A 25,114-nucleotide genomic window follows, 5' to 3' on the forward strand; every position below is an offset into this window, starting at 1 on the left:
TTCACCTGTCTATTGTTTCAACTGGTTCTTTGGTAAACCTGTCTTCTTCTTTGATATCCCTCAAACTTAGGAATAGTCAGATGCAAGGCAAGTTTCCATAAAAATTTTCTATTTCCATTTCTCCAGCTGCTAATATTGTCAACAAATAGAGACAACATAGGTGATTTGCCAAAGTTTAATACAAGCAGTCCTCTCAGAGTACTAGATCTCTCTCTCACAAGTTTCTGAGGGAAATTACTTGACACATTTGGCAATCTTATGTACTCTTTTTCTCTTTGCAATTTCCAAGGGTCACTTCTACCATCACTCGGAAACCTTACTTAATCCTCCAAGGAAAAATGAAAAATACAGGCATCCAAGTTGTCAAAAGCTCTTTGATTTCTGTTCTGATAGATTTTGCTCCAAGAACACAGGACTTTGTAAAAAATGGTCATAATAACAAAATTTTGAAGATTTTTTATTATGAAAAAAAAAAACATTTGAAATTCTATCAGAGAAGCAATTGATATATATTTTTTCTTCTCTCAAGGCATTCTCAAATGTTATTATATTGTATAAACATTTAAATTAAAAAACGCACCATTAAAAAAAAAACAACACACTTCCAAAAGGCAGTCGTACACCTTGGTCTCCTACTGTGAACACAGAACTTATGAAAATTCCTTTAAACATTACTCTATCAGCCAAAACACTGTGTTTCGATTTCCAAAACAGAAAACTCTTTACACCAATTCACCATTGCAAAACTTCCGATCACTCTACTTAACCATTTCGGGAAAGAGCTGTTTCCAAAAACATTTTTCCAAAAATTGAGTAGCTAGAATTGGGCCTGTTAAAAGCAGAGACAGTGACAATGTCCCTGGAGCGGAGGCCTAGTTGAAGCAGTCCATGCACCAAGCTCAACACGCTATGAACGAACTGCTCACTGGTTCGGTAGTGATTGCCGGAGATGGTGACGACGGAATTTCGCTTGAGAGTGGCAAGGCGGCTCAAGCAATGGTAAATGTGAGCCCGAGAGTAATTAGACTTTGTGAATGGGGTAAATCGGCAAATTAGGAATTGTTTGTTACGAAGAGAAGTGTAGAATTTTGGTATTGTTTTTTTGAAAAGAATGCAGTGAAGGCTGAAAGCGTGGTTTTGATATCCATATAACAAAACCGCGCTTTCAGCCTCCACTACATTCCTTTGGAAAAAAAACAACACCAAAATTCTACACTTCTCTTCATAACAGAAAATTCCTAATTTCCCCATTTTCCTTGTTCACAATGTCTAATTACTCTCAGGCTCACATTTACCATTGCTTGAGCCGCCTTGCCACTCTCAAGTGGAATTTCCTAGTCATGATCTCCAGCAACTGCTGCCGAACTGGTGTGCAGTTCATTCATAGCGTGTTGAGCTTGGCCCGTGGACTGCTTCGACTAGACGTCCTCTCCAGTGACATTGTTGCTGCCTCCGCTTTTAACAGGTCCAATTCTAGCTACTCAATTTCAGGGAACATGTTTTTGGAAACAGCGCTTACCTGAAATGATTAAGCAGAATGATCAGAAGTTTCAGCAATGGTGAATTAGTTTAAAGAGTTTTCCACTTTGGAAATCAAAATGCGGCGTTTTAGCTGATAGAGTAATGTTTAAAGGAATTTTCATTAGTTCTGTCTTCACAGTGGGAGATCAAGGCCTACGCTGCCTGTTGGAAGTGTGGTTTTTTTTTTTTTAATAGTGCGTTTTTTAATTTAAATGTTTATTCAATATAATAACATTTGAGAGTGCTTGAAGAGAAGAAAAAAAAAAAAAAAGGTATATCAATTGCTTCTCTCATAGAATTTCAAATGCCTTTTTTTTGTCATAAAAAGATCTTCAAAATTTTGTTATTATGACAAATTTTTCCAAAGTTCTGTGTTCTTGGAGCAAAATCTATCAGAACAGAAATCAAAGAGCTTTTGATAATTTGGAAGCCTGTATTTTTTTATTTTTCCTTTATGGATTAAGTAAGGTTTCCGAGTAATGGTGAAAGTGACCCATGGAAATTGCAATGAGAAAGAGACACACTTATAAAAACAAAGAAAAAGAGAGAAAGAGACAAATAATTTAAGTACATAAGACTGCCGAATGTGTCCTGTGTCTCTAATTGAATCACCTACGTGGATTTGTCATCAAATGGTTTTACTGGTCAAGTCTCAACTTCATTATCTAAACTTGTCCAGCTCACTTGGCTATCTCTTAACTATAACAATTTTTCTGATCAATAAGAGAGGAAGAGGTGTCTGCTCTTATTCATTGGCTTGCTTCAAATGCGGGACCGCCAATCAACCTTACAGAGAAAATTTTCACACTGATTTATGGAATCACTTCCAGGGCAGCATTTGGCAGCAAATCCAAAGATCAAGAACTATTCATATCAGTGATGGAAGACACAGTAAAAGTGACGGCGGGTTTTAGTATTGCAGATCTGTTTCCTTCCATTGGATTTCTCCAACGGATCACTGGGTTCAAGTTTCTTGTACAGAAGCTGCATCAAGAAGCTGACAGAATAGTTGAAAAAATTTTAAATGACCACAAGGTGAGGAATGACAAGAGTGGGGAAGCTGAAGATGATCTGGTTGATGTTCTTTTGAAAGTTCAAGAGCATGGTGATCTTGAATTTCCCTTACCTATCGACAACATAAAAGCTGTGGTCTCGGCAAGTACCGTTCAATGACACCATTCAAAACTTGTGATTGAGTTTTAATCATGATGTAGAATCCTTTTCTTTATATATAAATTTGTCCTTTGAGCTGAGATCTGTTCATAAGTCCTCTTTTCAGGACATCTTTTGTGCTGGTGGGGACAATGTGCAAGATGATGAAAAATACAAGAGTGCTACAACAAGGCACAACCTGAGGTGGGGGAAGTCTTCAATAAAAAAGGCAAGATCTACTAAGCAAGTATCGATGAAATGAAGTTCTTGAAGCTAGTAGTAAAAGAGATTCTGAGACTACATCCTCCAGCACCTCTGTTAATTCCTAGAGAATGTAGAAAGCAATGTGTGATTAATGGATTTGACATACCCCATCAAAACCAGAGTCATTGTCGATGTATGGGCGATTTGAAGAGATCCAGAATATTGGAATGAACCTCAAATTTTCAATCCAGAGAGGTTCCTTAATCATTCACTATACTACAAGGGGACCGGTTTCGAGTACATTCCATTTGGTGCCGGTAGGAGAATATGCCCTGGAATTTCATTTGGTCTGGCCAATGTTGAGCTTCCTCTGGCAATGTTTCTGTACCATTTTGATTGGAAACTTTCCAGTGGGATGAAGAATGCAGATTTAGACATGGCAGAGGCTTTTGGTATAACTGTGGGAAGAAAAGAAAAGCTGCACATTATTCCCATTCCTTATCATCCTCCAGCTTCTTCATAAGGGAAAAAAAAAAAAAAGAAAGAACACAGAGTCTTAGAAAGATTGGATTGTAAATCTCAGTTTAAAGTTGAGACTCTGAATGACATGACGAAACTTACTGTCACATTGTGCTGATATAGCAGAGTATTTATGAATTCATGCATCCCTCTTGATTCAAACCTAGGTTTTCATGTAAGTTATAGAGCATAAATTAAGGCTAAAATGCAACCTAAGTCTCTGGAATACGAGATAGCTTGTAACTACAAGTCTTATCTGATGAATAAAAGACTATCAGACAATCTCTTCGTTTTGTAACCCAAAAAAGAATATCAGTAAAAATGCAAATATACTCAATACAAAGACAAAAGTATTTAGGTGAAAACCTCAATATGAGAAAAACTATGGACAGACGATGGAGAAAATTTTCATTATGAATAAAGAATATTACAAGATGAAAAACTGTGGGCACAAAAATTATGTGGTACACATCTTCTCTTACTTTACATACACTTCAGTGTAATTTTTATGTATAGACCCTAGTTGATAAATACTTTACATGTATTTGACAACAATGTAAATGTAGTTTATGGGTTAGTCTATGTAATTTTTCTTTGAAATCTTGTGTTATCTTCTCCAACTAGACCCTCTTATGCTGATCATTGTAAATCTGTTATTCCTGCATTACCCATAACAAATTTTGAACATGCCATTTTTCCTTTTAAAACTGGTTATTATTGATGCCGAAATAAACTCACAAGAGATGATTAAGTAATCAAGAGCTGCACGTGATACAATAAAATACCCGGGAATTCTATTAAGATTAAGATATTGAAAATGAGACAATGTGTTAAAGGGAAAGGTCGGCTGGAGAAGGTGCCACATGTGGAGGTGAAGGTGGGATGAATGAATACCAATTTTAGAATCAATGATGATCTGTTTATTTTGAATTAAATATAAAATAATACATGACTCTATATTCAATTACATTTAAGCAACAATTGTTATGTGCTAGAGGTTTTTTTTTTCTTGTTGGCTGATTCATTCATTCTATGAATCTAGTAAACTTTGAGGGTATATCCGTAAAACAATTGTCAATTTTTAATTAAGTATAAAATAATATTTGACTTTGTATTCAATTACATTTAAGCAACAATTGTTATATACTAGGGTTTTTTTTTTTTCTTGTTAACCGATTCATTCTTTCTGTGAAACTAGTAAACCTCTAGGGTATGTCTAGAACATGAAGTTTTGTATATATTTATAAATCTTGGAATTATTAATAAGAGTTTGGATTCAACACGACCATTAAAATATTAGCAGTAATAAATTTTAGTGGGTGCTGACGACGGAGGAATCAGAGAATTCTTTCCAAGTTTTGAACATACAACACCAATAAGGCAATAATTTCAAATCCTCCAGGATTATTTTATTTTGATGCATATAGCTTTCCTGGCCGGCCATGGCTTCTATATCACCAATGCGAATGATAGAGAAGACTGAATAAATTACAACAAAAACAGAACCTGTTACTTGTAATTACGTCCGAAAATCTAAATAAATTACTAATCTAACCATTGAAGTTTCTGAAATATTGCAACAATTCTTATCTTCTGTTGATATTTGATCTTCGGAAATTTCCAAATCTTCAGGAAACTTAGTTTGACTTTTGACTGTCCACAAATGTTATGTTACCCTGACGCAAAGAAAGATTTGTAGTTTCGACTTTACAAATCGGTAGCATTTTGATATTTTTTTGGCTTCATACGCTGATATTTTCCTCTCTGTTAAACTCTTTTGTCTTTCAACTCTAGTCTATCTTCTGCAACTCGACCCCCTTACGCTGTTCATTGCAATTCAGTTGTGTCTGAATCATCCATAACAAAGTTTGATTATTCTGTGTTCCAATTTTTAACTTTTATAACTTGTTACTATAGTGGCGGCAATGGAGCTGTGTCTCAGAAATCGTCTGAGGGCTCACACCCACTCATATTTCAGACTGAACATGTCTAAAGAACTAAGCTAGACTGTGCGGGTTTTTTTTTTCCAAAGGAAAGTTGTTGTTTCCGACTCTCAGTGTTTACTAAAATATGGGGAGGCGGAAACTTCTGAATGAAAGACTGGATTTCTTGGAAGTAGAAGTTCAATAAGTTTCAGGCTAGAACTAGAAGGGTTCTGTTCAAAACCTTCTGGCAACTTTTGTATGGTGGGAACAAGTTTTATGTACACCAAAGAAAGGAAGATTTCAATCTTGACGCTGTCCTGAAGCTCAGTAATACCAGGAATTTCGGTAGTACCTTTTATCTTGGGGCTGTCCTGAAGTTATATGTATGCTAAAGAAAGGAAGATTTCACCCTTTAATATCAGGAATTGCATTGAAATTAAAGCTGGGTAAGTAGCATTTCTTTGCACATTCGGGTTTTCCTAAAGAAGATCAAGACCTTTTATCTTGGGGACAATAATAAGAAGTCTTGCTATCATAATATAAACAAAGCAATAGAAAGAAACAATAAGATAAAAAAGGTTTTGCCTTCTCCTTTCCTAGTTAACACAAATGAAAGATAGAGAAATTTGTTGAATTTACTACAAAAACAAAAGGAAAAAGAAGTGTAACATCCTTACTCTAATAGCCTGATTCACTATTAAGATATTATCCAAAGTCTTTGGACATACAGTTCATCATGGTTTTACGTTGGGGTTTTATAACTCAAAATGCGTTTTAATAGCTTAAGAAACCTAATATCTCTTTTGTGTTTTGCTAATATGAAATTGTCTAAGAGTATCACATACACCCTTCCTCCCCCCCCCTCTCTATAGGACTTAATGTCCTTGCTTTGGTGATGCAAGATTAGTCCTTCCTATTTGCCCCAACATCATTCAAGAGGACACGCTGTGCCGTTTTAATACCATTTGTAACATCCTTAGTCCAATAGCTTGAGCCATTGTAAAGATATTGCCTGACATACAATTCATTATAGTTTTGCTTTTAGGTTTTGAAATCCAAAACCTGTCTTGACAACTTAAGGAGCTTGTAGACTATTTAATCAGTCAAAGCTTCTCATCCCTAACCAATGTGGTGTTGACAAGTGGCTTTTTAGGTTCCACATTGATTCTTTTATTTTGATTGTATTTACCAGAGACTATAAATAAAAGCCTTGGTTTTAATTTTAAGATCATCCCAAAATGTTACAATTGTATTAAGAGAATCTTATTACTAAGGATATCTAATAGTTTTATTTTTTCTATATAATTATTCTTTAAAGATAATGAAAATGATCAACGGTGTCAAAGACGTAGGTACATTTATTAAATCTCGTAAATTCTTGTGTTCTCTTTTATTTTTCTGCATTCCCATATTCTGTTTATTTGTTTATTATATTTCAATAGCATAGAGGTTGTATATTTAAGTTTCTGCTACATAACATGTGAGATGCACAGACAAATCCAACATCTCTTCGGTGCTTTTTGGATGTTAGATTTGTTTGAGGGTATTAATGTGAGCTCCTTATGTTGTTAAAACATGTTTTAAGTTGTAAAACCCAAAAACAAATCTATAATAGTGAACCGGACTATTGGACTAAATATGTTACAAGAAGATTGAGATTTTCTATAAGGACATTGCAATAGTTGTCTAATTATGTAAAAAAAAGAAAAAAAAAATGCACTTATGTGAGAGTTTTCCTGAAACTAATTTGCTCAAGTTAGGAGATATATGCTAACTATACAATCACTCGAAATCGAAATTTGATAGAGTAAAACTATGTTTATTAATGATAAGTATTAATATGTATATAAAAAAATATACCTCATTGTATGATTAAATGTCAAGTTATTTTTAATTTAAAAATTCTTTAATTTTAAAATTTTATCATACACAAATTAGTGCTTATTGTTTAGGGGTTTTGTCCTAGTGGCCTTTTCATGCTCAAGTCATATACTAAGACAAACATTATTGAAAAAAGAGAGTATTAATTTTATTCATTCTAGACCTTTGCTTGTATATTTTAGGCTCCTCGATTACACTGTCCATGATTCTTTATCATAAATGGTGAATTAAGCTTTAAAAAATTAGGTCAAACAACTAATTTCCACCCAAAGTTTGATGAAAGCTTCAAAAAGTTAAATTTCCGACCCTTGTTTGCTTTTGTTAATAAATTTGTTAAGTTTTCTTAAAAATGATTATTTTGCCCTTATAATAAAATTACAAAACAATTATTAATATTTAATATAAACGTCAAATTATCAAGATATCCTTACTAGTTAAAAAATTTATCACTTAAACTCTAAAAAAATAAAAAATCTTATCAATTTTAAAATATATTTTGGTAAGTTCTTTGGGGATTAATTGTCTTTCTCAAAATTACTGAGGGAGATATTGAAATTTTAAAGAGTCAAAAACGCCCTAATATTTTTTTGAATGTTCAAAAATCAATTAAAAAAATTATTAACGCTCTTAATATTTTTAAAAATTAGAAATATACCTTTAAATTATTGAAATAAGGGGGAAAACAAAACTTAGAAAAAAGAAAAAAAAATTATTACATTTAAGTAAACAGAATAGGTGATAGATAGAATAACAATGACTTTACGAAAAAAAATATGCCTATATATTGCCAACATACGACTTGCTAGTGTACATGTGAAGTATCTACCAAGTAGTATTCGTGTATAAAAGCTACATAAAAATGTAGGTAAAGGTTTGAGTAAGTGTGCCATAATATAGAAAACAAAATAATCTGTTCTTCATCTTGAAATCCTTGAAAATTTCTCCATTTTATGAATCAGATAAGTCAAAAATTTTTCTTATATATGTCTTTTTATATATGAAGTCTCATCTTTTGTCATTCATACTATCCTTTAAGGGTTGTATTGTATATTTTACTGTTTGTTTTGCTCTGGTTTCATAACAGAAGCATTGACCGGAGCAATTACAATCCTTGAAAATTACTCCATTTTATGAATCAGATAAGTTAAAAGTTTTTCTTATATATGTCTTTTTATATATGAAGTCTTATCTTTTGTTATTCATACTATCCCTTAAGGGTTTGTACTGTATTTTTTACTGTTTGTTTTTCTTTGGTTTCATAATAGAAGCATTTACCGGAGCAATTACAATGAATAAAATAAACAACAGATGGAGCCTTCAGCCAAGAAATTGATGTGAACAAACAATTGACATATAAGTTAATGGACCCAATAAAGGGATGACTTTAAGAATTACCACCGACACACATCCCTTAATCCAAGCAAAATAGCATCAATTTAGGAGTCTGTCAAGGCATTACTTTCTCTTTTTTCTTTTCAAGATTGAATTACCAGTGGTTAAATACAATACTCATTACTTCTAGAGATTTTTCTCAACACTGAATTATCATGGGTCGGGATCAAGTCTTTGCACATAAAAACATTGCTGAAGAAGACCAACATGTTAATCATGACATCATTTTGAATGATAAATTTAGACTGGATTCAATTTGGATTAAGCTTAAACAAGTTTCAACTCGAGATCGATTTGAATTCAAAAGGTTTAACTCAAGATTGACTTAAGTTCAATTTGGATTAATCCAAATTCGGACTCAATCCGAGCACAATTTGAATGTTTAATTTGATTCAAACTTGATTTGTTTAAAAAAATGAGCCTATTTCTTAGTTTAAACTCAATTCATTTGATTTGAGTTGCAATTCCAACTAGAGCAACTCAAATCGAGTCCACTTCTAATAAATTATGACTATATCTTCCGTTTAATAGGGTGTTGAAAGCATGACTTTTTATATTACAAAGGGTAGAAAGTGAGAAAAATATATAATAAAAAATGTAAAGCAAAGGAAAAAAAAATGAAAATGATACATTATGACAATATGTTTCGTTTAGTTGGGGTTGAGAAAGGACTTTCCTATTTATAAAAGAGTATAATAATGAAATATAAAGCAAAGAGAAATAAAAGAATTTGTAAATTGTAATAGCTGTGTGAGCATTTTGCACGGGTAAGTCTTCTGTTAAAGAAAACCAAGACTTTAGTCTCTCGAGAATCAATAAAAACTTTATTTATATATTTTTGAATATATAAATAATATATAATCTTGTAATTAATTGATTTATTAATTAAATATAAACAATATATAATAATATATTATCTGTGTATTTAATTATGTACCTAAAAACATATAATATTAACCACAGATAATGACCAAAAGGTCCTTCCTTCTCAATCCCAACTCTAAAGAAAAATGAATTTAGACAGACAAAAAGTTTAATTTTTCTTAATAACATTAATTCAATTTATAGTTATATTTTATTTATATAGAGGGATTGAGAGGAAAAAGAAAAGAAAGAAAAAGAAAGAATGGACTTATCATTTAAGTATAACTATGAGCCATTCACCTTTAATTTCGCTTGTTGTGACCATTTTAACAGACAGTATATTTTATTAAGTTGCCAATTTATTTCCCTTCACACCCCACCCTAGTCCTATGGTTTTGAAACTTAGATCAGGCTAGTTGGTTCAACTAGTTCGATTAGAACCCATGATCTTATTTGAATTACATAACACAAAATTTTATTTTTATAGTTTGATCACTTTGACCAACAGTCAAATTGTCTCGGTTTGTAGTTTAATTATTGAGTCAAAACAGACAATTTTTGGTGTATTTATAATTAGATTTTTATTTAAATATAATTCAAAATTTATATTTTATTATGCAAAAAAATTGTTTTAAATATTATTTTTAATGTTGGTTGAAAAAGTAATTTGACCTAACCACTGCGTAATTAGTCTAACTATCAGGCGGTTTGAATCAACCCCTTTATCTAGTCAATAACCAGTTTAAATTACATAATATATTAAATAAACTTAACCACCATACTCAGATCCGTCTAAGAATCAATGACTATTATGTATATTGTGCAAGAAATCTAACTTGGATAACAAATATATTATATAACCTTTTTTTTACTCAATCAACAAATAATTTTATAAAAAGGAAAGAAAATGGAAAGAGCTTGGAGGAAAAGTGTGTATATATATCTGCAAGTTCATTCATTTTCCCATCAGCAATTTTCTTTTCTTTTGCTTCAAAGAAAAAAGATGCAGTGGTTATTCTTCTTCTTCTTAATCTTGCATCTTCAAGTTGTTTGTTCATCCTCTTCTTCATCACCGATACTTTGCTCCCCTGAACAAAGTGTTGCTCTACTTCATGTTAAAAACACCTTTTCCCTTGATAAATATGCTTCTGGGTTTTGCAACAGCATTGATCATTTTGCTGGGTATCCTAAGACAGTCCTGGAAAGAGGGAACTGATTGCTGTTTGTGGGATGGTGTCACTTGTGATACATTCACTGGACATGTGATTGGCCTTGACCTTAGTTCGAGTTGGCTTCTTGGCTCTGTCAATGAAAATAGCAGCCTCTTTCTCCTCCACCATCTCCAGAAGCTAAATCTCGCTTGCAATGATTTCCTTGGATCGCAAATCTCAGCCAGATTTAGTAAGTTCACCAAATTAACACATCTTAACCTTTCTTACTCCAATTTGTTTGGCCTAGTTCCCACTGAAATGTTTCTCCTATCTCATCTTATTTCACTTGATCTCTCCAACTACGGCCTAAGTATGGACCAACATGGTTTCAATAAGCTCTTGCAAAATCTAACAGAAATAAGATATCTTCATCTTAACTCTGTTGACATGTCTACTGTTTCAACTGGTTCTTTGGTAAACCTGTCTTCTTCTTTGATATCCCTCAACCTCAGGAATACTCAGATACAAGGCAAGTTTCCAAAAGAAATTTTTCTTTTTCCATTTCTCCAGGGGTTAATATTGTCAACAAATAGAGACATCACAGGTAATTTGCCAAAGTTTAATAAAAGCAGTCCTCTCAAAGTACTGGATCTCTCTCTCACAAGTTTCTCAGGAAAATTACCTGAGACATTTGGCAATCTTATGTACTTAAATTATCTGTCTCTTTCTCATTGTAATTTCCAAGGGTCACTCCCACCATCACTTGGAAACATTACAAAAATCACCTTTATGGATTTGTCATCAAACGGTTTTGCTGGTCAAGTCCCAATTTCATTATCTAAACTTGTCCACCTCACTCAGCTAACTCTTACATATAACAATTTTTCCGGAAAATTTCCGGATGTTTTGGGTAATCTTAGTAAATTAAAGACTATAGATCTCTCCTTAAATAATTTCAGTGGTCAGTTGCCTACATCAGTATTCAACTTGAATGGACTTCTTTCTTTGGACTTTTCTTATAATCAATTTCAGGGTCAATTTCCAAGTCAGATAAGTGGTCTTCCATATCTAGGTAGCATCAAGTTATATAATAATACTCTAAGTGGTAGAATACCGGCATGGTTGTTTACTTTGCCATCTTTGATGTTGTTAGATCTTTCCCACAATAAACTCACAGGTCCGATTGAGCAGTTCCAGCAGCCTGGTCCGATATATGCAGTTGATTTGCGTGATAATGAGATTCATGGTCCAATTCCAGATTCGATTTTTCAACTTTTGAATCTCGTAGAACTAGCACTTGCAAACAATAATTTCAGCGGCAATGTGCAGTTAGCGATGCTTTCAGAGCTCAAAAATCTCACCAGTATTGATCTTTCATATAATGCTCTTTTGTCATTAACAGGAAAAGTCATGTTGCCCCAGCTTAAATATGTCTTTTTATCTTCTTGTAGCATAACTGAAGTCCCGATTTTCTCAGGCACTTCAAGTTTGCAATATCTAGACCTTTCTAATAACACAATCTCTGGCCGAATTTCCCCATTGGAGCTTGGAAATTGTTCCAACTTGTATCACCTAAATCTGTCTCACAATTTACTTACCAGTGTTGAGTACATTCCATCCATGGTCAAGCTTCAACTTCTTGACCTTTCATCCAACTTACTCCAAGGACAACTTGTGGATCTACCAACACAGGTTCTTTTCTTCTCAGCTTCAAATAATGATCTGACAGGAGTGATCCCTCCATCATTTTGTAATTTGAGCGCATTTCAATCCCTTGACTTGTCCCATAATGGCTTAAGTGGAAACATTCCAGAATGTCTGGTCAACAGCAGTGTAAGGCTCAGCTTTTTGAATTTGGCAATGAACAACTTTCGTGGCAGCATAGAATCTTTGACGTTTCCCAATCAATGTGGTGTGACAGCTCTTATGCTTAATGACAATCAGTTGCAGGGACCATTACCATCGTCTTTGGTTAATTGCCAACTTTTGAATATCCTTGATGTTGGGAATAACAGGATTAATGATAGTTTTCCGAATTGGTTAGTAAATTTTCAATTTCTTCAAGTACTTGTTCTGAGATCTAATCAATTTCATGGTCCCATTGACAATTCCAGCACAAGATTTCTGTTCATTGACTTAAGGGTATTGGACCTCTCACACAATCAATTTTCCGGTATTTTACCAGGAAGTTTTTTTAACAATTTTGAAGCTATGATGAGTGGAGACATGAATGCTGACAATCTCGATTACCTGCACTCACTTTTTGGTGCATATTATTCAGTAACTTTGTTTGTAAAAGGTGTCGAGATCCAAATAGAAAAGATTTTATCTATCTTCACAAGCATAGATATTTCTAACAATTTGTTTGAAGGGGGAATTCCAAAGGTGATCGGACAGCTCAAGTCACTCAGATTGCTCAACTTGTCTCGTAATAGCTTAACTGGTGAAATACCTTCATCATTGAGAAATTTGTCACAACTTGAATCATTAGATCTCTCTTCCAACCAACTCCTTGGAAAGATTCCTATGCAACTGACAAGTCTAACATTTCTTTCAGTGTTGAACTTGTCTTACAACCATCTTGTGGGACATATACCTGAAGGAAATCAATTTAACACATTTCAAAATGATTCCTATATTGGAAATTTGGGGTTGTGTGGATCACCATTGTCAAACAAATGTGACAATGATGAGGCACCACCAATGATAGATGAAGAAGAAAACAATGCTTCAAGCTGGTTTGATTGGAAAATCGCTTTGATGGGCTATGGATCTGGATTTGTAATTGGCATATCTATTGCTTGCATGGTGTTCTCAACAGGAAAACCTCTATTTTTTTTGAGATTGATTGAAAGAGTGCATCAAAGAAATGTGAGATGGCTGAATAGAGGACGTAGAAGAAGAAGAAATTAGAAACTGAAAGTTGCTCCTCAATTTCGTAAGTGCTCTAATCCTCTTATTGCCAGATTCTGCTTTTTTTAAACAGCTTTATCATAATGAATATAGCTAGATAAAAGACTACCGAATTCAGACTTTGTTTTTTTTTTTCTCAGACATTGAAGAGTTGATTATTGCATTGAAGAGTAAGCTGCTACACTCATGTCTCCAAGAAAACTTCAAGCTTTTGCATTAATGGTAGATTTTTATTTTAGTAGCAATTCAATAAGCAACTTTGTTTCTGCTCCTGACTATTTTGCAAGAGCTTGCTGGGATTATTGTTTAGTGATTTGATTGAGTAGGACTTGGTCCCAATTGATGTAGGCTAAGATGAATCTTAACTAAACCAGGTAAAAATTGTGGTGTTTCCTTTACTTTCTACACTTGTTTTTGTATTTTTAGAGTGTGCTGAGAGGAAGAAGTGTGAACAATACTGCCAGCTCAATTTAAGCTGAAACAACCAAACCAATATCACTCACAATCAGATTTTCATCTTCAAATCCTGGTGTATATATTCTAAAAATTCTTATTAATCGCTAATACAAGTTAATTTATTGCATAACAAATGAAATAACCTGTAATGCAAACGGAATATTAGATTTTTCATTCATCATGATCTGGCAGACTCATCTTGAACTCTCTTGGAAGTAAGAGTCCACTAGGAGGGTGTAGTGATGTGCAGAGAAGATAGCAGTGCTGAGGAAGAGGTTGGCTGGAAGTTGACTAGGAGCTGACATGGACGATGGCAGGATGTGGAATCACTCAGCACTGATGTGGCACTGCAACAATGATTGCTTTGTGAGTTTGTGTTATGATATTTTTGTATTTAGCTTGTTTAAAGCAGTATGACATACAACTAGATAAGATTAGGTGTGTTAGGTGGAAGATTGACTATGGTTAGAATGCTTTGATGTATTAGTTTTTGAGTTAATTGCTACGCTTAAATCAAGATGAGTAGCAGCTGATTTCACTAAAAAAAGTTTGATTAATTGTTGCAATATATATTCACAATAATATAATGAAAAAGAGTAGAACTTTCTTTTCCTGCAAAATTTTCAGTTTACAACATTAGCATTTTCTCGGCATTTTTCTGTTCTTGCATACAAAAAATAAGGATATTGCTAAAACTTCTCATACACCAACAAAGTGGTATCAAAGCTCTTTGTTCTTAGTAAGGGCCTGTGTAGCAAAGAAGACTATCTGAAGAGGAACCACAGTGCTGTGTGAAAACATTTGAGTCGAGCAACTGATGGCATCGAGCAGTTTCATTAGTACTGCAGCACTAGTTTTTTTTTTTTTTGGGGGGAAAATTACCCGATTTGGTCAGTCAAAATGAAGGCCTACTTGAGAGTTTGTGACCTCTGGGCTGTGGTTGAGATAGGGAAGGAATCAACTCCTTTGCCAGATAATCCAACATTAAACTAAATCAAATACTATTCAAAAGAAGTTTCCAAGAGGTTACAAAGCACTTCTCGCACAAACTCAGCTATCATTGATGTGATTTTTGCAAGAATGATAGCTTATGAGACTGACGTGTTGGAGTGAACTAATAGTAGTTGGAAGTTGAGTTGGAATTTTAACATTGATGTGACATAATGACAGTGCTTTTCTAGTCACTATGATGTAATGCTCTTGTAATTAACTTGTGCTTTTGTAAAGTTAATAATGTTAGGTGTGTTAGGTAAAGGTTTGACACAAGTTAATGTGTGTTAGTTTAAGTTAATGGCTATGCTTAAATCCAGTTGAATAGCAGCTGATTTTACTAACCTTTTGTAAGTTAAATCATGTAATATTTATTCAGAAAAAGTAATGAAAAGAAGTAGAACTTTTCCAGCAGAAAACGTTTTTAGCAGCAACATTAGCATTTTCTCTGCATTCTCCCTGTGGTTTCATTAAAAACTCACTGCATAAACTTCCAAAAACCAACAGAGACAACAAAAGAAGCTTGGGATAAGCTGAGATTTGAATTTCATGGCAGTGACAAGTCAAAGCAGATGCAAATCTTTAATTTGAAAAGGGAGTTCTTAGAAGCTTAGGAGGCTGTCTATTGCATTTGACAGCCACTAGATCAGATCTATAGTATGCAACAAGTTTACTTTCTAGGTTCATGCAAGAATCAAGTGAGTTGCACTTCAAAGCTCTGCCAAAAGAGTGTTGAGATATGTAAGACACACAACTGACCCTTGGCATACTGTATAAAGGAAAAAGGAAGCCAAACTAGTAGCCCACGTGGATAGTGACTGGAGTCGCTCAGTTAATGACTTGAAGAGCACCTCAGGTTATATTTTCTCACTTGGAACAGGGATGATCTGCTGTAATTCGAGGAAGCAAGACATTGTTTCTCAATGAATAGTAGAAGCAGAATATGTTGCTGCTGCATTTGCTGTTAATCAAGCAATTCAGTTGAAAAAAATTCTGAAAGATCTGCCGGAAGAACAAGCTAAGGTCGACAGCGTGTTTTTTTTTTTTCTCCAAGGAAAGTGGTGTTTCCAACTCTCAGTGTTTACTACAATATGGGGGAAGCGGAAACTTCTAATTTAATGACTGAATTTCTTGGAAGTACAAGTTCAGTAAGTTTCAGGCTAGAACTAGAAGGGTTCTGGTCAAAACCTTTTGGCAAATTTTCTATAGTGGAAACAAGTTATATGCACACCAAAGAAGGGAAGATTTCCAGTCTTGAAGCTGTCCTGAAGCTCAGTAATATCAGGAATTCCAGTATACCATTTCTACTTTGGTTACTGTAACTATGGAAAGCTTGAGTTCCTCATGATTCTTTTAATATTAAATAATAAGCACACTTTGGTTTCCCAAGAATCGGATGACGAGTTTTCTGGTGAAAATGGTGGTGTGAATGGTTTGCCAATTAGTTCACTGGCCTTGGAAAGTTTCTGCTCAATAATCTCAAGAGCAGTTAGTGAATATAATTTGAGGTACACTAGTGACCGTGGTTCTTCAAAATACTGTGGACCTTTTGGTGCAGCTCTTTCAGGACATTTCCAGGTCTGAAATATGAATACACAGAAATCAAAACACACAGTCTATTTGGACTGCTTTGGACACAAAGCCGTGACTTGATGGCATTAGAACTCACAACTCACATACTATTTCACTAGTTTTATTTTGGTTTGCTTTGTCAATGTGGGATTTGATTAAAGCTGTCATAACTAGCAATGCTTTTAGTGTAAAACAATCTTGATAGCTTATGAACTCAAATACTATTTAACTAATCTTATCTTAACATCTTTTAATGATGTGGATTGTCCATACATATCTAACATCTCTTGTATTTTGTTAATGCAGAGTTTTCCTAAAGTTGTCATACTAGTGATGTTTTCAGTGTGAGTCATCACTTTCCAATTGCTTGACAAGTATTCAAATGGGTTTGGATTCAAGATTTTGTCACCACCATTATAGTAATCATTCTGGAGAGTTAAAAATGGCAAGTATTGTATTAAGTATGATAGGTAGTTTGGCAATTTCACAAAAAAAGATAAACTACTTATTAATAGTGAAATCAAACAGTTTACACTAATGGAATTAACAAACAAACAGATGGAAAAATGTAAATTTCAAATTTAAAGAAGAAATTCTTGCTTAATCGAAATTCAAGTGGTAAATAGTCATTTGGCCTTTATATAGATTATTCATTTGTAAAGATTGTATAAAATACTGTAGTTAACCGAAAATTTCCTTCAACATATAACACATTGAGTGCTGCCAAATCATATTTGCCATAACAGGGCCGATGCATCATTCCCTGGAAATCTTAGTTCTTTCCTTGGTATTATGATAACTTCTGCAGGCTCAGGCTTAGATGGTCATACATGATTCTCCATTGCTTGCTTTTTTCGCATGATTCAGCTCTTCCCGTTGCCACTCCCTTAAATATTTACCAAATTCTCTGTTACCGTCTGATTTCTCATATAAGAAAATAAGTTATGTTTGTGGAGAACTACCAGAATTTTGACTGATATTTTTTTTGGGTCAAAATTTGTAGTGATAATTAGTTTCCAATTTTATATTTTTCTCAAATTCTGCCTTCCAATATGTAAAATTAAAATATTAGTGTCGAACATTGAATCATCAGTGGTCCATCGTTGGAGTAGCACAAGGTTCAAACCAAGGAATCCGTGAAGAATACAACAGCACAGTAAACAACAAGAGGGTTTTAATCCTGTTCATTTGCTCATGAGTGATGGCAGGGGAGTTGCAGAATTTTTCCAAAAGTGGACCGTCACTGGATTATGAATTGGACGTACAACGAACCAAAAAGTGGGTTAAATGTTGCCAATTGATATAATTTCCTGCAGAATTTGCAGGGCCACCAAATGTGTGCTAGAATCATTCTGTAGTTAATGTTGCATAGATTCGACAGTGTACTTTTTCCAAGTATAAGACCAAGCGCCTTTAACAAGTTTGCTTGACCTTGCTTTTTGCAGGGGAGAGAGACCAATCACAGACTGCTATATTATTTGGTGTCATCCAGTCTGTATCACTGTATGTGACAGAAATATAAACATCAAAATGAGGCCTCAAGTTCTCAGTAACTGAATTTTCATCTTCTCGGTTGAACTAATTTTTTTTTTATGATTATGGCTTCTATTGTCACTTCGCATTGCTGCTATCAGCTTCTATGGCTTAACATTCTCATACTTCTCATACTTCTCTTCCAATGTGGGATACAGACCCAACATCTCTCCCGTGCTTTGTCGATGTGGGATTCGCCTAGGGGTATCACAGAATGGTTCTGGTTACTTACAGAATTGTTTTCCAAAGTAGTGATAATGATAGGCTACTTCTTCCTGGACTGAAGTACCAGTACACAACAATTGACAAGGTAAGAAACCTGCAATGCTCAAGGAAGAAATTACTAATTAGAAACGGTTGGGGGAAATATCCTGATGGGTATTCACCTGAAATGAGTTTTGCTGTGTCTATAAGAAAATATAGAAAAGATATTGCATGGGGTTCTTCAGTTCAGGTCTCCGTTGGTGATCAAATTTCTCAGTGGTCAGAATTTTCCTCCATGCCACTTTCAAGCTTGAGGCCTCCAAGTTTTGGCAATGAATTGAATGTAAACAACAGTAAAGAACTCAACATCAGCTACAAGATAATTGTCACACCGCGTGACTTTATTGAATTGGGTAGCGTAAAGACTCTATTCAATACATCTTTTAGTGTGAATTTGAGGCAAGTTGAAGTATATGTTGAAGGGATTTATGATGCTAAGACTGGGGTTGTTTGCATGGTTGGCTTGTAGATATCTTGGCTTAGACAATCATTTATTGTCAAATGAGTACATGGATTGAAATTATTGTCAATTTTCAGTTCCCTCCACTGAATGCAAAGAAGGATGGAGTTAAGATCAGGGGAAGCATTGAAAGTGCGCGTAAAAGTCTGATCCTCTTTATTTTGATCGTTTATCTTTTTCTTCCAATGCTTATTACAGAAGGACAATCCATATAGCAGATGGATTTGAAAGACAGTTAATATGGCAGATGGACTTGAAGATCCTCATGGCTCTGGCCTCCAACACACTTGCCTGTTTTTTCGTGGTGTTTCAACTTCTGCATGCGAAAAAGAACCCCAGAGTTCTTCCTTCCATTTCACTCATCATGCTAACAATTCTTACTTTCGGTCATATGATTGTTCTTGTGTTGAACTTGGAAGCCTTACTTTTGCAATGCCACAATCCCCGAAGAGTAATCCTTGGAAGAGAAGGATGGTTAGGAGTACAGAGGATGATTTTAATGGCAGTCACAATGGTGGCTTTTCTGTTACAATTTCGTCTTCTCCAGCTTACATGCTCTAGTTGAATGGGTGATGCCAACCAAAAGGCCTTGTGGGTTACTGAGAAGAAGGCATTATTTGTGTCTTTTCTCTTATATCTAGCTGGAGCTGCAGTTCATTATTCTTTTCATTTCAACTATCACCAACAATCTCTTTGGACGGGCTTGAGATCTTATGCTAGTTCTATCCTTGATGGTTTCCTTTTCCCACAAATCCTCCTCAACCTTCTCTACAACTCAAGAGGAACTGCTGTTAGATAGTTGGCATTTTAATTTCAGCATATTATTTTTTTAATCAGTTTTTTTTCAGTTTATGTTCCTTCATTTTCTCTCTTGACTTTGTCAAGGCTTAGTTGCTATTTTTTCTGAAGTTAGTGGCTGCATATGGGTCAATTAATGGCAGCATTTTCTCATCAGTTTTTATCCACTATGTTTAGTGGCAAGTTCAGTTTTTTGTCCACTACTTTTAGTGGCAAGTCTTTAGGGAAGTATGTTATTTTCTTTGTGTATAAATTCTGCAATCAATGAAATAAAAGTATGCTGAGATTTTTCATTCACTTTGTGCTCCTGTTTTTTCAATTACTATTGCTCTGTTTTTTCAACAGTGGTATCAGAGCTGCAGTTGATCTTACAGGACCAAAACACCACTTTTAACCCATAATACAAATGACATCCAACAGCCTACCTTTAAACCCTCCTATCATCTTTTCTGGTGAAAACTACCACATTTGGTCAGTGAAGATGCAAGCTTTTCTTAAAGCCTATGATCTTTGGGAAACTGTGACTGAAGACAAACCAATTTCTCCTTTACAAGCAAATCCTACCATGGCTCAAATCAAATCCCACAATGAAGAAAAGGCAAAGAAATCCAAGGCTAAGTCACTCATTCAGAACTCAGTGGCAGATAGTGTTTTCTATAGGATTATGGTTTGTGATTCTGCTAAAGAGTCTTGGGACAAGTTGAAAGAAGAATACCAAAGAAGTGATAGAACACGCCAGATGCAGGTGCTGAACCTAAAGAGGGAATTTGAGTCATTAAATATGAGGGAGGATGAAACAATTGGTAAGTATGCTGATCGAATCTCTGTCATTGTTAATAACATCAGATTACTTGGTGAGGAATTTGCAGATAAAAGGATTGTGGAGAAAATGCTTGTAACTCTTCCTAAGAGGTTTGAATCAAAGATCTCCTCTCTTGAAGAATCCAAGGACTTAAGCAAGATCTCATTAGGGGAATTAATAAGTGCTCTTCAAGCACAAGAGCAAAAAAGGACTATTAGGCAGGAAAATTTTGCTGAAGGTGCTTTCCATGTGCAAAAACAACAAGTTAGTAAGGGCAAGAAACAATTCAACCTGAAGAACAAAGGCAAAAATGAAGGTGGTAGCAACAATGAAGGTTCAAAACAGAAAAATTTTCCTCCTTGCATACATTGCAAGAAAACCACACACGCTGAGAAATACTGCTGGTGGAGGCCTGATGCAACTTGTGGGAATTGCAAGCAGTTAGGGCATATTACAAAGGTCTGTAAATTCAAAACTAAAGACTCAAAACCTCAACAAACTCGTTTAGCAGATGCAGCTAATGCACAGGAGGAGCAACTATTCGTAGTTTCTTGCTTTTCAACAAATGATTCATCTGATGCTTGGCTCATTGACAGTGGGTGCACACATCATTTGTGCAATAATCCTCAGATGTTTAGAAATCTTGATGAAACTTACAAGTCCAGAGTGAAAGTAGGCAATGGAGAATTTCTAAAAGTCAAAGGCAGAGGCTCGGTCAATGTTCAAACAAGTTCAGGTATCAAAATTGTTCCTGATGTTCTGCTTATACCAAAAATCAGTCAAAATCTACTGAGTGTTGGTCAAATGCTTGAGAAAAATTACTCTCTTCACTTCAAGGATCATAAATGTACTATCTTTGATCTTACTGGAGAACAATTATTTTGTGTGAAGATGAAGAACAGAAGCTTTGCTGTTGATTGGGAAAAGGTTTCTGAACACGCCTACTCTAGCGCTACTCAGGTGGTTTCAAATCTTTGGCACAAAAGATTTGGGCACTTTAATCAGAGAAGTCTCTTAGATATGAAGTGGAATGAAATGGTAGAAAACATGTCTGCAGTTGTTGGTGAAATTCAAATGTGTGAAACTTGCCAACTTGGCAAGCTGTCAAAGCTACCATTTCCTAAAAGACAAGCATGAAGAGCCAGTCAAAAGCTTCAACTCATCCACACTGATGTGTGTGGTCCTATGAAAACAACCTCACTTTGTGGTAACAGATATTTTATTCTTTTCATTGATAACTATACTAGGATGTGTTGGGTTTATTTTATTAAACTCAAAAGTGAAGTGTTTACTGTTTTTCAAAGATTTAAGGCTCTAGTAGAAAATCAAAGTAGTTTGTTGATTAAATGCCTAAGATCTGATAATGGTACTGAGTATACTTCAAGTCAGTTTGTTGAGTATTGTAATAGTGCAGACATAGTTCATCAGTTTACCACACCATACACACCACAACAAAATGGTGTGTGTGAAAGGAAGAACAGAATAGTAATGGAGATGGCTAGATGTCTCTTACTTGAGAAGAAGATACCAAACAAACTGTGGGCAGAAGCAGTAAATACCTCTGTATATTTGCTGAATAGATTGCCTACTAAGGCATTGGAGAACAAGACACCGTATGAAGCCTAGAATAGTGTCAAACCTGCTACAGATCATCTTCGAGTCTTTGGTAGCATCTGTTATTTTCAAATATCTGAGCAAAAAAGAAGCAAACTTGACAACAAAGCTCAGAAGGGCATTCTTGTGGGCTATGGGATAACAACCAAAGGATACCGAATTTTTTGCTTGTAAACAGAAAGTCATCTTGAGCAGAAATGTGAAGGTTGATGAAGTGGCAACATGGGATTGGGAAAATCAGGAAAATGTGCATTCTGATTCTCTAATTGATGTCCAGAGTCAACTTAAAGCCGATGATTTGGTGGATGATCTTCCAGTTAGGGGTACAAGGACCTTGGAGGATATTTACCAAAAGTGCAATATGACAATCATTGAACCTACCAACTATTCTGAAGCTCAAGATTCTCTAGCATGGAGGAGAGCAATGGAAGCAGAAATGGAAATGATCAATAAGAATAAAACTTGGCAGCCGGTTGAAAGGCCTAAAGATCGCAAGGTGATTGGAGTTAAATGGGTTTTTAAAATAAAACTCAATCCAGATGGGTCAATTTGTAAACACAAGGCTAGATTGGTCGTGAAGGGTTACGCTCAACAATATGGAGTAGACTACCAAGAGACCTTTGCTCCAGTAGCAAGGTATGATACAATCAGACTTCTTATTGCTCTTGCTGCTTTCAGATCTTGGCAGATTCATCAACTCGATGTCAAGTCAGCTTTCTTGAATGGCTTTCTTGCTGAAGAGATTTTTGTATAGCAACCAGATGGATATGTTGTTCAATCGAAAGAGGATCATGTGTATCTTCTTAAGAAGGCCTTATATGGTTTGAAGCAAGCCCTTCGGGCTTGGTACGACAGAATGGATAACCATCTTATACAGCTTGGATTCAACAGAAGTCAAAATGAAGCAACCTTGTATGTGAAATCCTGTGGTAATCATCTTTTAATTGTCTCTATTTATGTTGATAACATGCTTATCACAGGAAGTCAACTTAGACTGATCCAAGAGTTCAAGGAAGAAATGCAGAAAGTGTTTGAGATGACTGATCTTGGAATTATGAATTATTTCCTTGGAATGGAAGTGTTACAATCCAGTCAAGGCATTTTCACATGTCAACAGAAATATGCTTCTGATATCCTAAAGAGGTTTAAAATGGAGAATTGTAAACCAGTGGGAACACCTATGACAACGAGTATCAAGCTAAGCAAGGATGATGACTCTGAGAAGGTGGATGAAAGCTTGTACAGAAGCTTAATTGGCAGCCTTCAATACCTCACAGCAAGTAGACCTGATATACTATTTGCTGTGAGTGTTCTTTCAAGATTCATGCATTCACCAAAGGAGACTCACTTTGTAGCTGCAAAACGTGTACTTAGGTACATCAAAGGTACCATTGCTCTTGGCAATTTCTTTCCAAAAACACCAGGAGAGGCTTTGAAATTGGTTGGTTACACTGACAGTGATTGGGGAGGCTGTGTTGATGATTCAAGAAGCACATCAGGGTACTTATTTTCTCTAAATTCTGGTTTTTTCACTTGGAGCTCAAAGAAGCAGGAGACAATAGCTCAGTCTACTACAGAAGCTGAGCACATTGCTGCTTCCTCGGCTGTCAACCAGGCTATCTGGTTGAGGAAGATGTTGAAGGATTTGGAACATGAGCAAGCTGAAGCAACCAGGATTATGTGTGATAACATTTCTGCAGTCTCAATTTCAAAGAATCCAGTCTTTCATGGACGAACCAAGCATATCAAGATTAAGTTTCACTTTATTAGAGAAGCCCAACAATCAAATGAAGTGGTGCTTGTTCACTGTTCATCTGAAGAACAGCTTGCAGACATTTTTACCAAGCCACTGCCTAAAGAAAGATTTGAAGCTTTAAGACAAAAGATTGGGATTTGTCATCAAAATGCCAAGGAGGAGTGTTAGATAGTTGGCATTTTAATTTCAGCATATTATTTTTTTGATCAGTTTTTTTTCAGTTTATGTTCCTTCATTTTCTCTCTTGACTTTGTCAAGGCTTAGTTGCTATTTTTTTCTGAAGTTAGTGGCTGCATATGGGTCAATTAATGGCAGCATTTTCTCATCAGTTTTTATCCACTATGTTTAGTGGCAAGTTCAGTTTTTTATCCACTACTTTTAGTGGCAAGTCTTTAGGGAAGTATGTTATTTTCTTTGTGTATAAATTCTGCAATCAATGAAATAAAAGTATGCTGAGATTTTTCATTCACTTTGTGCTCCTGTTTTTTCAATTACTATTGCTCTGTTTTTTCAACAACTGCACTCTCTCATTCTTTCTACATTGGATTCACCTTGGTTCACTTAGTACCCCATGCATATGATCTCTACAGAGCTCAAATATATGCAGACCCTGCTGCACAATTTCACTCCATGGCTTGGGATGTAACTATCCTGCCTGTGGGTGTGCTATCTGCTGTAATCATATACTTTCAGCAGCGCTTTGGCAGTCTCTTTTTCCTGCCCTGGAGATTCAAGGAGCCGGAAGTAGTATCTAAGAAAACACCAGTAGCAAGTGAGGAAATTGCTGGTGAAATCTAGAAAAGTTGTGTTGGGAGTTTTCATTTCTGTTTTATTTTTTTCTGGTGAGGTTGGGCTGGAAAACCTGTTTTTTAAGAGAATTCACGGTTAAATTCCTCTCAATATTAAATAAAAATTCATCCACAATGTGAGATAATTAAGAAAAATATAGTTTTATGTTCAAGCTTAGTTTCTTTCCAATCAATTGTTGAAGACTGCCATTCATCTAACACAATCATGTCCAAACTAGTATGTGAAAGAGAAAGTACTTTGGAGAGATGCCTCAAAAGAAGAAACTGAACAAGTCCTCTCCAAGAAATAGTAATGTTTTCTTCACATCTTTCTTCAAAGATACTTCCGTTCCTTTTCAAATCACCCATAAAGTAGATTAAGTAGCAATACCTTGGCCTTATCTCCTTTACCAAAATTAAAAACCAAATCTGAAAGAAAAATCACAAGAGGCTGAAATGACCCATTTAATTTTTGCCATTTGGACAGACTTAAGATTAGTGTCCAAATCCATATTTATATAAAATTGTATAAATTTATCTGTGCAAAGTGAGAAGATAG

General features: G+C 35.0%; 2 protein-coding genes across 2 annotated transcripts; both read left to right on the forward strand.

Moving 5' to 3' along the window:
• The first annotated feature begins 909 nt into the window (after positions 1-909).
• On the forward strand, positions 910-3,400 carry LOC123228202 (cytochrome P450 71D11-like). Its single transcript, XM_044653541.1, has 5 exons — positions 910-999; positions 1,284-1,465; positions 2,247-2,676; positions 2,801-2,877; positions 3,088-3,400. Exons 1-5 carry the CDS (start codon positions 910-912, stop codon positions 3,398-3,400), a joined length of 1,092 nt encoding a protein of 363 aa, XP_044509476.1.
• Positions 3,401-10,600: 7,200 nt separating this feature from the next.
• Positions 10,601-13,522, forward strand: LOC123228274 (receptor-like protein 6). The gene has a single exon (XM_044653657.1). The coding sequence runs from the start codon at positions 10,601-10,603 to the stop codon at positions 13,520-13,522; it is 2,922 nt and encodes a 973-aa protein (XP_044509592.1).
• Positions 13,523-25,114: the final 11,592 nt, after the last annotated feature.

The sequence above is a fragment of the Mangifera indica genome, chromosome 1, assembly GCF_011075055.1.
Source record: "Mangifera indica cultivar Alphonso chromosome 1, CATAS_Mindica_2.1, whole genome shotgun sequence".
NCBI lineage: Eukaryota > Viridiplantae > Streptophyta > Magnoliopsida > Sapindales > Anacardiaceae > Mangifera > Mangifera indica.